At 33.7% G+C, this 21,180-nt stretch overlaps 1 protein-coding gene across 1 annotated transcript in view; it reads right to left on the bottom strand.

The window, feature by feature from the left end:
* Window positions 1-21,180, bottom strand: part of Dyrk2 (Dual-specificity tyrosine phosphorylation-regulated kinase 2) — a 43,023-nt gene that overhangs the window by 5,226 nt on the left and 16,617 nt on the right. Inside the window, exons 3-8 of the mRNA XM_068765579.1 lie at window positions 19,142-19,305; window positions 18,437-18,714; window positions 17,339-17,477; window positions 16,354-16,525; window positions 14,172-14,315; window positions 11,055-11,184 (exon numbers count right to left, since the gene is read on the bottom strand). Coding sequence (XP_068621680.1) covers window positions 11,055-11,184; window positions 14,172-14,315; window positions 16,354-16,525; window positions 17,339-17,477; window positions 18,437-18,714; window positions 19,142-19,305 — 1,027 coding nt within the window. The remainder of the gene's footprint in view (window positions 1-11,054; window positions 11,185-14,171; window positions 14,316-16,353; window positions 16,526-17,338; window positions 17,478-18,436; window positions 18,715-19,141; window positions 19,306-21,180) is intronic.

Genomic DNA, 21,180 nt, shown 5'->3' with positions numbered 1-21,180 from the left:
AAACAGACAGTTGTTTTTATGTAGGAAACGTTTGAGGTGTATACTTTTCAACTGATTACTGTATCCCGTATAGTGTAGATTGTTTTATATAATATATATTATTCAGAACAGGAGTATGTACTATTTTTAATCAATATATATCTGACAGTTAACGTACGTAATGGTCTTGACAAAATGTCGTGGCTTTCGTAGTACTCAACACGTTGAGTGCGCAATGGTGTCTCTAACACTTCGTATGTGTCCCGCTTGTGGTGAGGAGAGAAAACAATGACTCCTCTGTCGTGCGAAAGACGTAACTCCTGTTTAAATCAGAATAGGAAAGGGATAAATGTACATACGAAATGTGCTATTTACTGGGTTCTGTAGTATACCTACCTAAATACGAGGTTTTTAAACCTTGTGCCGAATTAATTAAACAAAATGTTGATGCATTGCGGAACGAGGTTGAAAGCACCTCGTACTCCCGCATACCTTATACCGCACCCTGCGCTAGCTTCAACCGGCCAGTGTTATAATAGAATTTAAATAAATTAAAATGAAATTTATCGTTGAATTAATTTTCCGTCACTATTTTTTTTTTGGAAGCCCTTGTGCCCCTTTTCGGTAGTGTACGGGGTGTCTGTGGTAAAATGAAGTACCTGATCCTGTACTTCATTTTAACCACAGATTTTAAACTAAGTTACCAAACCACCGGCGGCGGTATATTTAGGTGCATCAATTCATTGTTAATAATAATCCAGACGAAAGTCCTTGATTTTTTTTTACTTCGTCCTAACAAATTGATTTAAGTCTAGTAAGGCGATGGGGTTTATTAGACCTCGTAACGTCACGCTAGTTTAAGTTCAAAACGCCCCGTACTGCAGTTAACGAAAAATATAATAAAATCAGTGCCGCTGGAAACGCGTTAAGTATTGTATTTAATTAAACGGTTTTATTAAACGGATTTTTATTAACTTCGACCCGTACGGAATTGATTTGGATCAAAATTAGAAATTGAAATTTAACCACCTTCCCGTTATCAGATTGATCTTAAATTTGGTACACACATTTAATTTAGATGACAATACAATATAATAAAATCAATAACATTATAAATCAAAGATGGCCGCTGATGCAAAATGGCGGATTACGTATTTTTCCTTAACCCCCTCAATATGGGTATCAAATGAAAGGGCTACACTAGTAAAACACGATGATTATGTCTATTCAATTTTATGATGGCCTAGTACAATATTTCCTAAAGTGGCTCAAGTGGACCTTCCATGGTATACATAGAACTTCACATGGGTTTACGGTGTAACGTGGCATAAGAAGAATTGATAATTTGTCATCGAGGATCCACAAAAACGTATGTGCTTTCGATAGTGAAAAACTAAAATGTTGTTATTTCACTTATTGATGTAGATAGATAATATTTTAGAAAGATTTGCGACAGTTTATTGCAAAAAAATCACATACCATACGTACGACCATACTGCCTTGTGATACATTTATTCAGACGTGCAAAGGGACGATATAGGACTTGTGATTTGTGTGCTCGTAATCAATCAATAATTTTTTTATTAATTACTAGCTGATCCCGCAAACGTTGTTTTGCAAAAAAAATATTTTTAATTTTCAATTTAAAAATAAGGGTTGATCGTAGAAGGGTGAAAATTTAGGGTTGTATGTATTTTTGTATGTTGTATCATAAAAAAATAAAAACAAAAAATTTCGTCAAAAAAGTAAAAAAAAAATTTTAAGGGTGAACAACCCTTATCACTTAGGGGTATGAAAAATAGATAGTAGCCGATTCTCAGACCTACTAAATACGCATATAAAATTTGGTAAAAATCGGTCAAGCCGTTTCAGAGGAGTTCAAGTTCGAACACCGTGACACGAGAATTTTATATATTAGATTGATTCGGTTTTCGAATTCTACCGCAATCCAAATATCCATAGTTATTTTTAATCTTTACTTTTATTGCCGAATTTTGGGGATATGGTAGAACTTATGCTGCAGGAAGTTCAGGGGAATAAAAAAGTTTGGTTACCTCTGCCCTAATGTTTCAAGACAAATCAATCTTACCCAATCGGAGAAAACATTCAGAGATATTAATCATATGTAACATCATCATTACTTAAATCATAATTATGTTGAGTGTTAAGTTAAGATAAGTGAGTCCTGCGGGTGGCACGCGATTTAAATCTCGTGTTTTCATGACGAATAAGAGACTCCATCTCTAGTATAAGCAGCTGAGGCACTAGGACGGTAGTATGCAAAAGTGTTCCCGTAATTTTAACAAAAGGCGTTCAAGAATACCGTGGAGTTTATCATGTAAATGTAAAAGTATGTAATGTATAACTCTTTCGTTGCTTCCGTAGTAGAAGGGTATCCCACGCAGGATTTTCCCCACGAAAAAAAAAACCTAAAAAAGCATAAGTGAGTCAATCAATAGAAGCACAAATTGAACCGGTTTTAGTAGAATGCGTCTGGTTGTGTCAGTTAAGTAAAATATATCAGATTCTGCGCCGAATATTTCAAATTACATGGATAACTTTAAATCGCTGCACGTTCAACGAAATTGTTCAAATAATTATTTTAAATAAGTCAATTACTAACTCGAGGAGTTACATCAAGCGATGCAGGTAAATGCATTAAGTATAATATAAGCACCGAAATGCAGCAGCTGTGTGTTGCGTTTCGAAAGATCGTCGAGAGTGAAGCCTTCCCACGGTGTCCTCCCTGGAATTGTCCGAAACAACATTCTCTTCGATTTACATTTAGTTAGGTTATTGTAAGTAAAGCAAAATGGCTGGATTTTCTTTATTTCGACCCAAAAAAAATGCCAATTGTACTATGAGCTATTGGCAATTTTTATGTATTCTTCTATGTATCTTTGCATATATATATTTGAGATATATATATATATACATATATATATCTTTATATATATATATATATGTATATATATATATCAAATTACCAGTTGCAGTGGGCGTCGATTTCTGTCATGTTACAATTATGTATTCATGTTTTGTTAGAATAAAAAGAAAAAGCAATGCCATATGGCTAATTTTGTGTAGTAATCGGAAATTTAAAGTTAAGGAAGTTGAAATGAAATATAAGTACATACAAACAAAATAGACATAAATTGTAAAATGCATTATGGAGAAAAAGCGATGAGAGAGAGAGGCGATGCATGAAAGGTAAATGAGGTTGGAAAGGTATGCAAGAAATTGTGACGAATTATAGATGAATAAATGGAAACCGTTAAGATGGACAAGAGAAGAGAGAGAAAATGATTAAAAATGTCCTTGTTTCCTATAGGGAAGTAAAAGAGGCCCTATATAACGGACTTATAAAAGAAACGTAGTGTCATACAGAATTCATTAATTTTTTAATTAAAACCAGTTTTAATGATTAAATTATATTAAATAAATTAGGATCTAAAATTATATCTTATAATAACAATTAAATTTTAATGTATTAATTTATTTAAGATATATTCCTAATTTTTTTGAATCTATACAAATAAATATAATTGATGTGTCTGTTTGTTATATTAAAATAGTCGCTTTTTACCACATTCACATGAATATTTATATACGGTACATATACCTGAATGACATTTTTTAGTTTTGTCTGTGTGTTTTTTCCGGCTAATTTCTGAAATAGCTAACCGATTATTTCGAGACATACTGGAAGTTAGCGGGTAAAATAAGCAGTTACTTGGGTTACTTTTATTATAGAAAAAAATCTTAAACGTAAAAAAAATATATAATATATATTTTTTGGTTAAATTCCACGTGAACGAAATCGCGGGTAAAGCCAGTAATAAATATAACCTTATTAACAAATAAAAAATATTAATTATCTACAAATATTATTACTGTCTTTGGGCAACATATAAGTTGAATAAGCTAGCGCAGTGTTCTTTTTTTAAAAAAAAAGATAAAGGTCAAATTTAGTTCAGACATCAGTCTTAAAATTAAAAAAAAAATATTACAACTTTTAATATTTATGATGAATACTGTATAGATTAAGGACTTATCATCTTCATCATCATTTTAGCAGTCAAATGTCCGGTGCCCCGATATAACCCTCGCCTATTAATTTAAAATAAGGTTGATTAGGCAGAAATCTAGTGTCTTCTGTCGACCTTAACAACGTAATTTGTCCACCTTGTGAACAGTTCGTAATCACTTCAAAACCTTAAGGCTCTACCGGTATCTATTCTGCGTGCCATATGATCTGTCCACTTCAGCTTCGCTTAATTCTAATTATAAGCTGAGTAGGTTACTTTCTTTTGTCTACGAATATCCACATTACCGATTCCGTCTAGAAACTTCTTGTATATAAATGCCTCCATAGCTTGTTGAACGGCTGTGAGCTTGTCTCTCAGGCCCGAAGTGAGATATCACGTTTTAAAGCCGAATGTAAAGGATTGTAAATTTAACGTAAGCACTGGTATATTGGACGGAAACAGGTTTTATAGTTTCCCGAATGCTGGCCAGCTGAGACATCGACGATTGTTAAAGGTTAAACAAAAATTTCTCGAAGTCTGCGTATCCGTGACGTCACGCGTTCACGCATCTCCGTAATGAATTACCTAATCCGTAAGCAAATCCTCTCGGCGGGTGAGGCACGCACTCTCCCCGGTAATTATGTAAACCCATCAAAGACTAAACAAGAGCAAAAGAAGGGTCTTTTGTTTCAAAAAGTTACTATAACTTAATGTCTCGATATATAACACATATTGCATTTCTATACTTGTGTTTTGTATTCCAAAAACATTATTAGTACGATTCTACATATTTAAAGTAAAAAATAGACGTATTCGGCATGTGATGTCGGCGCTGAGTGTTAAGAATCTCGCAACAAAGGTTTTTAGTCGTCTAAAAGGTAGATGACGGTCTAGATGACGATCACCTGTTTGCTGGACTAACACAGTTACAAAAGCCTACATCACCACGGTGCACGGTTCCATGAAACTTTCAGAAAACATAAAAGCCTAAAGAAAAACGGAAGCGGAAACTGACGTGACATGTAGTCACGACTCACAGTCATGAGGAAAGAACTAAGAAGTAAAATATGGTTAAACAAATGCAAATTACGTATTATTTTATTTCGTTATGACTTTGCAAGCGGTTTCAGTTTTGGTAAAATCCTGGACTCGGTTTTTGAGATACTGTAATGTTAAAAATATGTAACACACCTTATATGTTGTTATAAATACAAAAATATTAACGAGAATTTGAAAAAATTTAAATAAAATCATTACATAAAATCTATTTGATCGATTTAATTTGAAAAAGCCAACACGTAATGTAAGATTAATAAAGTTTTTATTAAATAAATATTTGAGACTGCATTTTTGTTTATTTGAAAATTAAAATTTATTTATTAATTTATATACAGTAGGTAGTTGAACGACTATACATATTATATATATAGTTGTAGTGTAGTATATATATATATATATATATATATATATATATATATATATATATATATATATATATATATATGTGCGTGTGTGTGTATATATATACATATATTATAACACTATATACTTCTTTAATGTATATAACCAAGGCTGTATAGTTTTAAAAGGATTATGTTTATATTCTCACATCTCTACTCAAATGATAATACTAAACATTTTGTTTGTTGCGTTGTTCGTGTGAGGCAGATTCCATCTCTAAGTCGATAGTTATGTATTAGGAAAGAAAATAAGATGAAGTATAATAGACAATATTTACTTAAATTACTTAATTTATTGAACGTCTGTATATTTTACAAAGACCTTATGTTTTACAGAGTCTAAAATGAAATTTGGAAATATATAAAAACAATCTGCCTCTCGGAGTTCATAGCAAATGAGTGTTTAAATAATGTTAAATATATACTGAGTTAGCTATCTGTATTTTTACATGCGGTACTTATTCTTTGTTCGACAGCTGAGAGGCTTGCATCACCCGACTAACCTTTCACCGCCGCCGCCTACCGCGCGTTTTGTGGGAAAAAACGTGTCAAAAAGCAAATAGCGGCTCCATAACACGGAGCCCTAATGTGAGAGTTTCGGTTGTTTCAGTCAAAGATTTAACTTTGATAAGGTACTTGATAAAATATCTTAAAGCAGTGCTTCTTAACTAGAGGGTCGCAAAGTATCTTAAAATTTTATTAATATATATATTTTTAATAACTAATTTTTATTTAAAAAAAGTGGTTTTTATATAAGTGTTAGTAAGTTAATTAAATTTTATTGTAACCGTGTTTTAATTTCTTGATGAAATCATATGAGTTTTTTTTGTATTGTCTGGTTTATTGTACATATAAACATAGACCCAACTTAATAGGTTCTAGGGAGAGTGACATAGCTAGCTTAGGGATGCATTCTTGCGATGTATACGTGTTCACCTTCATCGACTAGATTCTTCACCCTACCTAATCATTTTTTTAATTATTCTACCAATGCTGCTTTTGAAGATCATTCTAGAAAGTAATTAATGTTTGACATGTCAGATCTAAATCCTTCAGCAGATTAAAGTGAGATTTCATTGTTATATCTCCTGCACTCACTTTTATCGCATACAAACTATGTTTTTTTGAATTGTTAAAAAAGCTGTATTCATTGTTCATATATCTAATAATTTCTGATAAAAAAATAATGTAAAGGGAAATCAAAATCGTAGTTTCCAGACGACGAGTGGCAGCTTCTAAGCATACCGTAGTAGTACAGTCATGTATAAAATACTGTAACCATCTGTGGGGTCGTCTGCGAAGTATCAGCTCGAAATTTTGGACTCTATACAGAGATGAGCTAAGAGGATGATTGGTAACCATGCTTCCGTGAACACTTAACTTCAAAACCTGGAGCATCAGCATTTTGGAGAGTGTGATGTGTGATCAGACACTAAGACGCACATGCGACATCCGTACAGCAAATAATATTTTTATAGCACGAACAGCCAAGGAACAATTTTCCGGCGAATTTTTTTCTAGACAATTATAACTTAGGAGTTTGATATAAAAATAGGATAAGTAATAAAATAAAGAATAAAAGAAATGTACCTAGCCACCTAAGAGTAATAAAATGATGGAAGGAAGACGTTGAAAGCAAGAATGAATGAAAGAACAAAATGAAAGATATTGTGAAGGAAAAAAGGTAAGAACAAAAGAAATTGTGAAGAATGAAAGTGTGTGAAGAATAAAGATAAAAATTTACTACTTATTTGTAAACAAAGACCCTGATCCCAACAAATTAGGGGTACGAGAGGCCTCCAATAGCGGGGGCCATAAAAAAAACTTGGAGTTTTCAAGACAAGAGTGAATAGGTTTATTCTGGGCAAGCATGTACCATCTTAAGCCTCGTTATTGCTAAAGATCAGGCGAGATAGAAGTCAAATGCTTCGCATATTGAAGTTAAAAAAATTATCACATTTCCAATTTTTTTTCATTCCTAACCTAACCTAACCTAACCCATTGCTAACCTGCTTGCCAGTCGTGATGATAATGGTATATCTATGGGTAAGACCTATGTCTTGCAGCAGGCGTCTATATGTTTAAACAACAACGATGAATAGTAATGATGACTTACTTATATACAACCTTTAACCATAAGGCTGTTTTGTTACTAAAAAGATTGATTTCTACTTTATGTTTGAACTATGGTAATAAGTTTCAACCTATCGATTTCTCCATTCAACTCTAGGGAACGTTACATAGATTTCACCCTATCTTAAAGGTCAGCCGCCGAACACGTATAAACGGCGCGCCTATTAAATCTACATTTATCTGTTATTAGCGATTGTAACAAAATAAAGTTTTCTATAATTTTACACTTTCTCTACGTATAAATGTCAATTGTTATACAGGATGATTAGTTATAGACGTGAAAGCTTTAAAGGAGTGAATGTATAGCTCATATGCTGTGTATTAATGTATGGTACACCCAAATAAAAATCAATTCTTTGAGAAATAATTAATAACATAAACATCGAATTATCGTTTATCTATCCCTGCAAACTTTGTACTGCTAGAAGTTATTAGTATGTCGCATTCCAATAGAAAAATCAAAATATAACATATTACAAAGTGATATAGAGTAATTATAAATAAAGAAAGAAAGCGGAGCTGGGCAGGTCACGTGGCGACGTTCGCTAATAACAGGTGGACAAAGGGTTTTATAATTGACGGGACCACAAGGTACCAGAGCAAGAGGCAGACCTTAATGCCAGAAGAGCTGACGAGATCGTGGCTACGGCTGATCACGGGTGGTTCCAATTTGTCAAGGATAGAGTTAAATGGAAGGCTTTGGAGAAGGCTTTTACCCTAAAGGGTCCATATAAATTTAATAAGAAATCATCAAACTACTATTTAAAATTATTATTTTTAAGTAATTTATATGGAATGAAATATAGCTTTATTATTATTATTTTATTATTATTATAAATAGATGTAAAAGGTTTAAAAGGTTGAATATATAGTTCATTTTCTCTCAATTAATTTAAAGTACATAACATACATAAAATACCTAAGAATGAATGCTTTCAGAAATAATAATTAAGGTAGCGTTTGTTTCAATAATTCACATTATTACGTATTATTCTGTACTACGAGAAGTTATTGGCCTGTTGCATTCCAATAGAAAAGTATCATTAATATAGCATATTTAAGTGTGATCAATTTACACAGAGTGATTGTAACATAAATATATGTCCCATAAATTAACGTCAATACGAAATCGATTGATAAAGTAGGTAATAACTATTCTCATAGATGTTAAAAAGATATAATGCACTATTTTTTATCACTTGTGAACTGTAAATTGCGTAGTACATTTTTACAATACGATCGGATAAAGTTGACTGTACCAATAATTTCGAATAAATAATATGACAAAAAATATTTTCTGTCCAAATCTAAAATGATCGCAGAGCGCATTTTCGCACGTCATTTATATTTCTTCAATCTTAATATCAACTGTTCGTTCTTCAATTATTCCTCGCATACTCTTTCACTCCTTTTTATTCTTTAGTCAATTCACACCTCGCTTCACGTTTCGTCGCCTTCGCTCACCGAATTTTACAGCTATTACATTTTCTGCATTACTTTATTTTTGTCATTTTACTTCCTTATACATTAAGCTTTTATTTTAAATTTCACTTATATCATTAATATTCTTAGAACTGTATCACAGTTCTATACAAATTTATTTTTAAATTTTATTTTGCCTATATTTTTCACTTTATACACTCCAATAAACTTCCTGCAATAATCTAGGAAGGTCCAATGACTATCTTGACTGTTCATTATGGAGGTGATAGATTCTTATAGAAGGGTTACTCACCGTAGTATAGAATTAAAAAAATAAAACTAACGATATGTATAGTCATAGTTATAGAAAAAACATCTCAAAATACATAAAATCTATTAACTTTTTATTTAAGGAAAATAGTTAAAAAAGTACGTGCAAATTTTAATTTATTTTCTTATGGCTAACCCTTTGTTTTTAGTACCCATTTACGACCTAAAGATGTGGTGCTGATGACGGATGTTTAGAATCCCGGTGACGGCGCACCGAATCACTGTTTCGATCCTCAAATAAATCAACATGAAAGAAAGGTTATTGTAGATTGTGCAAACACGGAACCTTAATTTCTTTAAACATTAACCCGTAATGAGAACTCTATGAAAAGTTTGGTGGTGCCAGATAATGTGGAAGGTAAAATTCAGGAAACGAATGCGATCACACTGCCAAACACAGAGCTACATGGCAACGCTTAGCAAGAACAGCAGTGGTCACCAGAACCGACCAGAGCTTGACCGTCGTGGTCACTATGTCAAGAGTGAAGGAATGAAAAAAAGAAGCTAGTACCTACCACTGATATTCATGAGTTATCTCTATTCTAAATTAAACGAAACATTATTGAGTGAAGTAAATTGATGTTCCATACGGAATGCTCGTATTAATAAAATTACATGACTATTTATAAGCCTACGCGAAAATTATTATGAAGGGTTAATAATTAATAATTATAAAAACGATATTAAGCGATAACTAATAATTCATTCGTTTATGTAACTCAACGATAAGAAAGCTAAATTAATCGAATTTAATATTGAAAAGCACACGAGGTCTAATTTACGAGTGAAAGTCATTAATAATTCTTTTGGCTATAATATTAAATTATCTTTCGTCGATTTATGTTTAAATTTACGTCATGTTATTGATCTCAAGATATGCAATTTGAAATAGTATCCTACTCAGTTATAATAATATTTACTATAATACAACTTCAAGTCCTAGCATTCCGATGTTTTTCAAGTTGAATTTAAAATTGACAGCTATGTAACAGATATGGAAACCACAAAAACATATACACATTAGATAACGAATGTGATTTTTAACAATATACTTTCTTATATAATTCTAATGGACTTTATGGTTAAGTATGGCGATAAGTAGGTAATACTTTTTTTTTCGAAAGTATTCTTTGATACGTAAAGATTAATGCTGGTTATATAAATATGATAGAATTTCATAATTTAAATTCTCAAATTTAATAAGATGTATGATCTGTAGCGAGTTTAGCGACATCTATGAACGTATGTTAGAACTAAGTTGTTTTTGTTTATCGATAGGTGACGCTGTAATCAAATTGTGTTATTAATACTGAAAACTGCGTTTATCTGACCACAGTGATAAATTAAATTTTTATAATATTATTTTCTTTTTTATATGTTTTATCAAAGAAAACAATAATATGATCATAAAACCATTATTCCACCCAAACGAGACAACAATCTTAAAAACTTACAATTTTTTTTTCCTTAATAATTACGTGATTTATAGAATGATGGTATAGAATTAATTATATCTTATCTGTGGGTTCTGTTGTGCGAATTTTAATACACTTATCTGTTTTGTTCTTAATACAATTTCATCAACGCGACTGTTACGTATTTATATCGAGATACTTTAGTGTTTTTGATGTATTTATATAAATCTTTAGTTATTTATAGAAGTAAATGTACAGCAATTAATAAAATTACTATATATACTTACTCGAGGCACCGATGGATGAAATGCAGAAAAGCTGGATCGTCTGTACGGACGGCGGCGGAGAGCGCCCGCGAGCCCGGCCTGCGTTTGCGACCTTTCGAGTTGGTCACAGTCCGCGGGGAGCCTTTCGAATCTATCAATTAAAAAAATTCTGACATTAAACAATATAATCTTCTATATATATTCTTGATATAAGGCCTCCTAGAGACCTTTTCCATTCGCATCAAGTATCTAAACTTAGTGCTTATTTATCATAAAGAGCTTTGATATAAGTATTTAATGGAATCAGGCGTTATTTTGCGGAAGTCCATCCTAAGTAAGAAAAGGACTAATATTTAGCCACTTCCGCACATGCAGTAGTAGTCGTGCAACAAAGTGCACCACCCGCCAGCCCGCTGATAAATACGCATGCGGCAAACAATGCGAATTACACAACTGCCACCGTTAAATCACTCAACACATGTTTCACCCCTCCAAAGGGCATCTTCGTGAGTTATATTACACCGATTAATGCCAACACAGATACAACTTTGACTCTGTGTTTGGCACTAATATTGATCCTTTTCTTACTTCATAATATGTTATAAGAAAAAACCTTTTTTGTTTGATTTTTAAAATTTAATATTCTTCATTGTACATGCTAAGAATACATATAAATAGCATCATAATAATAAATAAAAATGGGCGGTTTTATTACGACAATCTCTTACAGACAATCACAGCATGGAAACAGTAGGAGTATGAATAATGGGCAGTTGACGTGTACATAACATACAAATATATGTGTACATACCTATTGCAAATAAGGTATAATACATATTAATAAATGTTAGCTAACATCTCCTGAGGATGCTCGTGAACGTTTGAAACACGTTTAGAGTAGATTAACGGCGGTAGTTGTGTTTCGCATTGTTTACACGCGCATTTATCTAATGCTACTGCTGCTGCATAGCGGAAGTAGCTATATATTAGTCCCCTTCTTAGTAATTAATAATACCTTTTGGTTTAGATGCGCTAAGTTAAAGTTTTGTACGGCGTATGCTTTTAAACCTGTTGAACATTACTTAAATTTATGACCATCACCTTTTTAAGCGGAAAGTCATCAACTACTGGACATAGGCCTCATCCTTAGATTTATAATGGGACTGGTTGAAGGCAACCTGCGTCCATCGTCTTACGTCTACGAACTTCAGTGTCATCCAAGTTATGGGTGGTTGGGAATGTAGGTGAGGAAAGAAAAGCGAAGCATGGAAGAAGATATATAAGTAAGGCAGCGTAGACTTTGTGAAGTATAAAAGGATGGTACAAAAGAAAATGTAAAAGAAGGAAGGAGGAGGAGATAAAATAATATATATAAAACACTTATTTAACTGTATCTATAAGGTCAAAGCCCTAAACATTGCAAAGGGAACGACAGATCCCAAAAAAAAGTTATGGGTGAACGTCCAACGCTAAGTTAGGCGGTTTATGGTCATTACTCCAGAACTTTAAGGTTCCAACAGCTATGTGCACGCCATATTGAACACTTTCGTTCGTTAACGGATCTATTTCTTGAACTTTGCGTATTAACAATTGGGCGATTGTATGTATAATAGCAGGTTTAAGTTCTGCCCCTATGGTTTACAACATTTCCTATCAAGTATAATGTATTTAACATAACATGTTGAATAGATTTCTACTAAACTACTACATTTGAGCAGCAAAAGCTGCATCGTTGCACGCTTTGCGCTATTGCGGAATAATGCGGATTAGAAGCCTTATGGGGTACAACCTCATTCCATTTGCATTAAACACATATAGCACTGCGACGATTGAGTACTAGCTTACAAAACTGAATATATAATTTTTTTTTTTTGTTTTTCAGTAACAAAATTTAAACCATAAAAAACTATATTATAGGGTGGCGATCTTAGTCAGAAGGGTTAATTTTTCAAATTTTCGCGTGAGGCAATTAAATACGTAAAGTATGGCTATTTAGTTTTCATGATAACTCTTTAAAATTTAGGTAATTATTCGTCGTCTTCGAATGAGCCCATAATCGCAAAAATCTAATTATATATGAGAAACAAAAAACCGAAGTTCTTTAATAACTTTCATTGTATTCAATCAACAAGGGTTATTTATATACCAAATCAATGCTATTTAAGTGTATCCACGTATTCAATATATTTTTTTTGAAAATAGAGTTTATTGGAAATAAATTTAAATATTTTTGAAAGTAATGTCCTCTAAAATGTCATTCGTGCGAGATTTTATATTGACCGTCATCACTAATCTATTTTTGATGACAACACTTTTTTGTACTTCTTTCAGAAGGTGTTTAGTTAACTGGCCAGTGCTTTACACTACAATATATGTTTTTAAATATCTTCTTAGTTGTGCACTGTTGTTTGAGTTGGTCGTGGTTATGCTCCAGTCTGTTTTGAGGCCCCCGCTGTTCTCCATGGGACACCTGGTCGTGTGCTTCTCTTAGATCTTGACTTTAAGGATATGTTAGTGGAGTGACTTCCCGTCGTTTTTTTAAAAAGATAATGACATAAAAATCAAAGGGAGCTCTGATGCATTTATCGCAACAAATAATCTTTCAAATAGCCGTATATGGCCCGCGAGCCACAGGTTAACAAGCCCTGTTGTATTAACTTACGTGATATTATTTTTAACGGCTATTATTATGGCAGTAATTGTATCTCAAAGACCGATGTAACTAATATTTTTTAATACTATTCATGATTTCTTTGGAACCAGAACTTTCAAGTGTATATCATGTAAAAATCTACATTATATTGTTGTTGCATATAAGCTACTAATACATATATCTTTAAAACTAAACCGAATAATTATTAGTAATACAATTGTAGAAAGTTCAAAGCTAGACATAGGCATCTCCCATAGATTTCCAATACAACTGGTAAGAAGCCAACGTTAGAACAGACGACGTTGTAGTTGGATCTCTTGTACTGTGCGTTCCGTTCCGTGGTTTCCACCCCAAGTCCCTAACGGACGTCTGTTCTGTGTGCCAAGTGCCAGGCCTACGGTTGTATCTAGTATTGGAGGCACTGTGGCTAAAATAATGATTATGACGGTAAATCTAAAATGATTAAAAAAACCATGTACTCGTACCGAAGAATAACCTCTTCCTGGTGGCGTGGAGAAGGAGGTCTGGAGGCGGCGGACCCAAGACCTCCATGATGCAGGCCAGCTGCTCCGCTTCATTCTCTCCAGGGAACAGCGGGTATCCCGTGTGTAGCTCAGCCAGGATACAACCTGATCAACAGGAAGTCAGTTTACACCCTAGGTATATATGAACTTAGGTTATATATAAAAAGGATTATACAGGATGATTTATTATATGTGTAAAAGCTTTAAATGTTTCTGTCGAACAAGCTATATATTTACCCCTTTAAGATTAAACACCTACCAATCATCCTGTATAAGTATTAAACGAGTGTGAAAACATTATATATATATATATATATATATATATATATATATATATATATATATATATGTATTATAATAGGTAGAATGCGTATTGTTCACTTACAATTTCATTGTTCTATTAAACTTGTTTCTAAAAACACGTTGACAGTGCCTGTGTAATACAGATGTGATAAAATTGGTGATTCTAGAAATCTAAATGACGTAAAATAATCGATACAAAATTAAACTTAAAAAAATATAAAATTGTAAAATAAAGGCCAAATAGAGAGATTTAGAAATGTTATAGTTTTCTGGAGGGTAGGAAAAAAAAAAGATGCTATGTGTGAGATAGAGGTAACAAGTTCTAGAGAGGAGTGGAAGGGAAAGAGAAGGACAAAGGAGGAGTGTAAAAATAACAAAAAAATTAGTGAACAACTTATCGTGAATATTATCCCTGCTTACACGTGGCAGGGGAACACTAGAGGTCCAAAAAGTTTTTTTGATGGTGATGGCTTTTTGATTTAACATAGTTCTGTAATAATATCTATATATGTATCTAATTTTTTTAACCACCGGTTTTGGAGGCCTAACGTTACTTTACCATGTTTAAAGGCGAGGCATTACAAATATCGGGTAAATAAGTATTCGTCTATGTACATTTATTTCTTCTTTCATACTTTATTGATGTTTTATTCTATCTTCTTTCATCCGTCACAAATTCTATGATTCTTTTGTATTTTGTATCTATCTGAGATTTTGTATCTATTTCTTACATAAGTCCCTTATTCTTTATTATACTCTTAGTATCCATGTTATTATAACTTTTAATATATGCTATATGTTTATTTGCATCGCCCATTTGCCAACCCTTCTTTGCAATATCTTCTTTACAGGCGATGGGCTTTTAGAGGCCTAAAATACAACAAGACACTATGACTGTAGGAACCTTTTATGATTTTATTCCCACAGGTATATTAATAACCACGTAACAGTCCATAAGAGTATTCCGTATGGAACAATTAACTTATTTACTTCACATGACGGATTTTAATTTTAATAAAGAGATAACTTTTTGATTGTTAAAGTTGTCAATCTCAAGTAATCTTCTTTGTACAGAAAGAAACTGATGTTTATTGTAGAAAAGGCATAAAAGGTACCTTAGCTGTAAATATCTAGACTTCAAGTCTTCACTTAAATTCGAGTGAAGTTTAATATTCTTTGTTATATAAGAACGCGACCCTCCGCCTTTCTCTCAACTTTCTATAAACGATCTTAGGTGGTTTTGTGTCAGTGATAGCTGTATGATCAATTGATTAAAACGTCAAACTGGTTTTGATCTATGCTGTATGTTTGATATGTTTAGATTTCACTATAATCACTGGTGATATTTTTTAATTATTTTTTTCTTATACAGGTTGTTTGGTAAAGTTAAATTGTCTGCAAAAAACTTAAACACTTTTACATGAACTTCGGATCTACCTGTATAATATGATCACTTAAAAATATTTTACAGAATTTATTCTTTTCTATTGAATGCGCTAATCAAGTAACTTATGGTAGTACAAAGTTTATACGTACAAATAGTAAATAATAATTAACTTTAATATGCAGTAATTTTAATTTAAAAAAAACGCTTTTTCTTACTTTATTATCATTAAGCTACTTTTTATATCTTAAACCATTGATTTAGGAAGGGAATACCAGCATTAATTGAAATCAAATAAGCTATACATTGATTCTTTTAAAGCCTTAACACCGTTTCCAATTGATCGTATTGAAAATTTATGGGAGAGGCTGATCATCAGCAGTGGTCACCGTAAAGCTGAAATTATGACGATAACCAAGAAGCATAAACCTAGAAATGTTGGGCATAAAGTCTTACCCATACTCCACATGTCGATTGGGGTCCCATACTGTAAGCCAAGGATGACCTCAGGGCTTCGGTAGAAGCGTGACTGGATGTAGGTGTACACCCGTGCGTGAGTGTAACATGAGCTGCCAAAGTCGATCACTTTAATGGAGGAACTGCCTCGCGCCTTCAGCAGTATATTTTCCTGAAACACACACTTTTATATAAGTAAAATAATTTAAAATTTATATTGTAATAAAACCCTGTAAGTACTCTTATTCTAGACTTAGCAGTGAATAAGCGCAAACATTCCCTAGAGGCTTTCAGAAAGATAGAGATATATATGAGTTCTAACGTCGCAAAGATTTAATTACATACATGATGTGAGCCAAAAGAGGATCTTGAGCGAATTAAATAAATTCATTGCAAATAAACAAATATGGGAGTAGATAGGCTCCCCAGTAGTGGGATTGACGACATAGTTAAAGACATCATGGTAATGAACAGACATGGTGATGGGCAGCGCAGTCCCGATCACCGTGGCACCGCCCACTGCTGGGCACAGGCCTTCACCTATGCCCTGCAATAGGTGACCATCAGCAGAAAAGAAGAAGAAATAAATATAAAATACATAGAGTGATACTCTATGCATAACTCAGTTCATTTAAAAACACGAAAATATACATTGTAATGGAATACTAAACTGTGTGATCAAAGAATATAAAAAAAGGTAATACTATCTCAAATTCTAGAATTATCCAAAAAGAAAAGACGAAAAGTCATCTGCACTACCTTTTTGTTAGGTTATTTAACACAGCTTCTCAATAAATGAGACGCATTTTGAAGGAGCAGGAAGCATGCATTCAGCTTTTCTTTGATTCTCCAGACAAAGTTTTTTTGCTAAACCATCACAGAAGTAGAAGTAGAAGACTACAAAAGAAAAGCCGGAATGTTTGATTTGATGGTTATGATCCACAATGAAATAGAAGAGAAAATATGTTTATATGATGACAAGTACCGGCTTTAGGTCACAGTGAATGATATTTTCGGCTTCCAGAAGTCGCAGGCACCGCAAGAGTGAGCTGGCAAATCTCCTGATGAGGCTCAGGCTGAAGCCCTGGTAGTTGTTCTTTTTGATGAGCTCGTACAAGTTGATGCTGAAATGAATTCCATGAAATTACTAGATGAATATGGAGTTTATAGGGTTGAAGATATTGATCCTGGATCATGTCCAGGAGAGTCTAATAATAATAGAGATTTCAGAATAACCTGCACTAAGCATCGAATCTCAAATCCTGATGCATTCTTAATTTGAAATGTTGATTATCAATAGAATTTCTGAACGCAAAAAGATATTTGTGACTTCCTGTTGCCTTTATGTACAAAATCCAGGAAAATAAATCTTAATACTAAGAATATTTTGTAAAAATTCGGTCATAGTTGTAATAGGAAAATTGAAAATCTTGGGTTGATTACTAGAGAATGCCTATCAATCCAAGTTGATTTTATACTATTGAAATAAGTTACAAGTGGCATGCAAAGATATTCACCATCATCATTTCAGCACTACGAAGTCCAGCGCTGGACATGATGCTCCCATAGATTTCTAACAAGACCGGTTGCTCGCATCTAGATCTAGATAATGATCTGGTGACCTTATTGAGATCATTTGTCAAAATTGTGGGTATACATTTTTGGCTATTTAGATTTTTTAATAAATAATGTAAACTTTATTTACTTATTTATTAATTTAAATTACTTTTTACACATTTTATGCATAACGGCAAACTTAACGCCGTAGGCATTCCTACCAGTTAACCGCTAGGCGATTCAGAAATAACTTAATAAAGGTAGGTGGAATAAGTTAATATCATAAAACAAATAAAATAGTGAAATCGAATCGATACTAATGGGAACTACATAGTGTAATTATATACAAAAACATAAACTATTTATATAAATATAATAAATAATAAAATCCAATTATCGTGATGATACAGTCAGCTTTTTAAACAACAGCTTTCTAACCCTTTTTTTAAAATGCGTAATGGTTCTTTATAATGTTAAACTTAGACTTTTAATTAAACTATACGATCGCTTAGATGAAATTCCTTACCTCATAAGCTCGAAGCTGATGCAGAGATGATTCCTAAAGTAGAAGTAGTCTAGCATATGTATGACGTTGTGCGATTGGTCCTTGTCCTTCAGCCGCAGGTGATCCAGCACTCGGACCTCGACGAGAGCCTGATGGTGGAAGCGTTTCTTGTTCCTGATGATCTTGATAGCGACCTGTTCGCCGGTGCGGTGATCGAGCGCTCTGATCACCTGACCAAAGGAGCCTTTGCCGATCACTTCGAGAATTTCGTACCGATAGGCTATGTGATCATGGATTTGCTGCGAAAGACAAAAAACAATTGTGATTTCATAGGTTAGAAAGAAGAATTCATAGAAATACGGTTTTATGGTTAAATTTTTTGATATTGGATATTATTAACTTTCATAATCTGTCAAGTTGGGTTTTCAAATTTGATACTTGAACCGCAAATAATAAGGTAGATTTTCATGTATCTATATAATTTTTTGCAGTACCATTTGTTTTTTTTAGAGTTTGCCAAATATGATTGACTATAATGCTACCAAAACCGCAGTACCGTGCTGCAAGATATAGTGTTAAGGTTGTAGCCAAAGAAAACAGAACAAAAGCGCCGCCACTACGAGTGTTGACGGCGGATTGATAGAACATAGCGTCCGATACTCCCCTCCGTCTCACCGCGCGCATACCTAAGGTGCGGTATATCGGTTTCGGTAGCATTATGCTTACCTTATTGTAACTGCCATTTTCGTCATCGAAGCCGCAATTGTTCGGAAGGTTTGATCGCGCTTGAACCTTATTGGCCTCTAAGCCGACGAACCAGATCTCCGGATACTTCCTCACCTCGTTCCTCTCCCACTCTGTCAATCTCTCGCTATACGCTTTTAGTACTTCTGTAAAAGAGAAATATAGTTGTAAAATTCAGACCGCTTTCAATCGGTCTATTTGAAAATCTTTAGGGGAGACCTGTGTCTTATATCATCACAGTTCATCACCTCATTCATTTACTCGTTTGCTTTAGTATATCACGTATTGTATATTCCCGTTTAATATATTCATATTATCAATTTGATACAAAAAAATACAGAATTGTATCAAATTTTGTATTAGCTTATAATATCGAGTCTGTCTAGTGGTATAATATATAAACAGAACCTTAGAGTTACTCCATATTGCTGGCCACTATGGCCACAACACTTCTATGTAAAATCATTCTAGAACTTTCGAATTCAAATTTGAACGCCTATTTGAATTCGGAGGCCAAGTAATGTGTTCGCTGCTGTTGTATTAGAGTCGTTTTAATTGTAAATACTCTTTGTACATATGTGTATATAGCATCTAGACTATCGTTTTCCCTCCCAACGTGCCCGGGTGGTTGACGACATCCACCCCCTAAACTTCATCGAAAGAAGATCAGATACGCGCTCCGGTGATAACTCATCTCCGTCCATTAGTAGCGCATAACTGTACTTAAAAAAAACTATTCATTTGATCAAATAAAAGAATACAACATAGAAATAGAATCTAGAATCAAATACAACTACCCCATAAGGAATCCATCAAATTAAAGATACTAGGATTCCAAACGCACACTGATCTAAGTAAAACCCACAGCAAAATCAGATGTTTTTTGTTATGTAAGAAAAGGACCAATATTTAGCCACTTCCGCACTTGCAGTGGTAGTCATGCAATAAAGTGCACCGCCCGCCAGCCCGCTGATAAATGCGTATGCGGAAAACAATGCGAATCACACAACTGCCACCGCCAGATTACTCAACACGTGTTTCACCCCTCCACGGGGCATCTTCAGGAGTTATGTTACACCGATTAGTGCCAAACACAGAGTCCTCTGTCCTTTTCTTACTTAGGATGGACTTCCGCGAGGTAACGCCTGATTCCATTAAAAGTTTTTTGTTATGGTGACTTTTACGATAATGTTTATGACGGTAGTTAGAGTAATTCACTTCCACGTTACGTCATCGTCAGAGGCGCATCGAAAAGGGGAATTCCACAGAAATATAAATGTTTATACACATCGGGCGAAAGATGGCGCTCTACAACACTTCTTGACTTGTGACTGGCTTGGCTGATTGTTTTTATTAATCGAACATTGTTTTACATAGTTTTGCATTAACATTATATATCTATCTCACATTTAATATCAATTATTTAAATACATAACATAATAAAGAAGGTTCAAGGTTACCCGGAGAGCATTGGAGTTACGAAGCGAGATCGAATCAGAAAGATCCGCAAAAGAAAAAAGATCATCGACGTAGCTCAAAGAATTGATCGTCTTAAGTGGCGGCCGATGGGGCCGGTTGACGCGGCGTGGGTAAGCTGCCACTTGGCGGACCGACGACTTAGTTAAGGAAGTCGCTGAATACCGTCAGCGCAGGACAAGTCGCGGCTAATCTTGGGGAAGAAGTATACCTTGCAGTGGGAGTCTATCGACTGAAAGTAATACACAACAATATACTGAATACACAACGTATGTACTAGAGTAAGTGGGGCTTAAATTGCTACCGATTTGTCTGTATGATAAGGTCAAGTTTATGAAAAGGTGAGACTCGTTGGTTCGTGAATTGATAATGCTTCCATTTCACAAATTGGAAGTGATTTCAAGCCAATTTAAACAAGACGAACCAGTAGAGGTACAGTTTTAATATACAAAATTTTCACAGTTCAATGTAGTGTTCTAGTCTAGTCTAGTTCTCTGCTAGTGTTCTTATTACTCTTTGAGAATAGCTCCGTTTTTTCGTAAGAC

This window comes from Battus philenor, unplaced genomic scaffold (assembly GCF_028537555.1).
Source record: "Battus philenor isolate CCGP_79_NKW_IND1 unplaced genomic scaffold, ilBatPhil1.0.hap1 SCAF_2, whole genome shotgun sequence".
NCBI classification, from domain to species: Eukaryota; Metazoa; Arthropoda; class Insecta; order Lepidoptera; family Papilionidae; genus Battus; species Battus philenor.
Note: the sequence above shows the minus strand (reverse complement) of the source record. Positions and strands in the feature narration are given on the sequence as shown.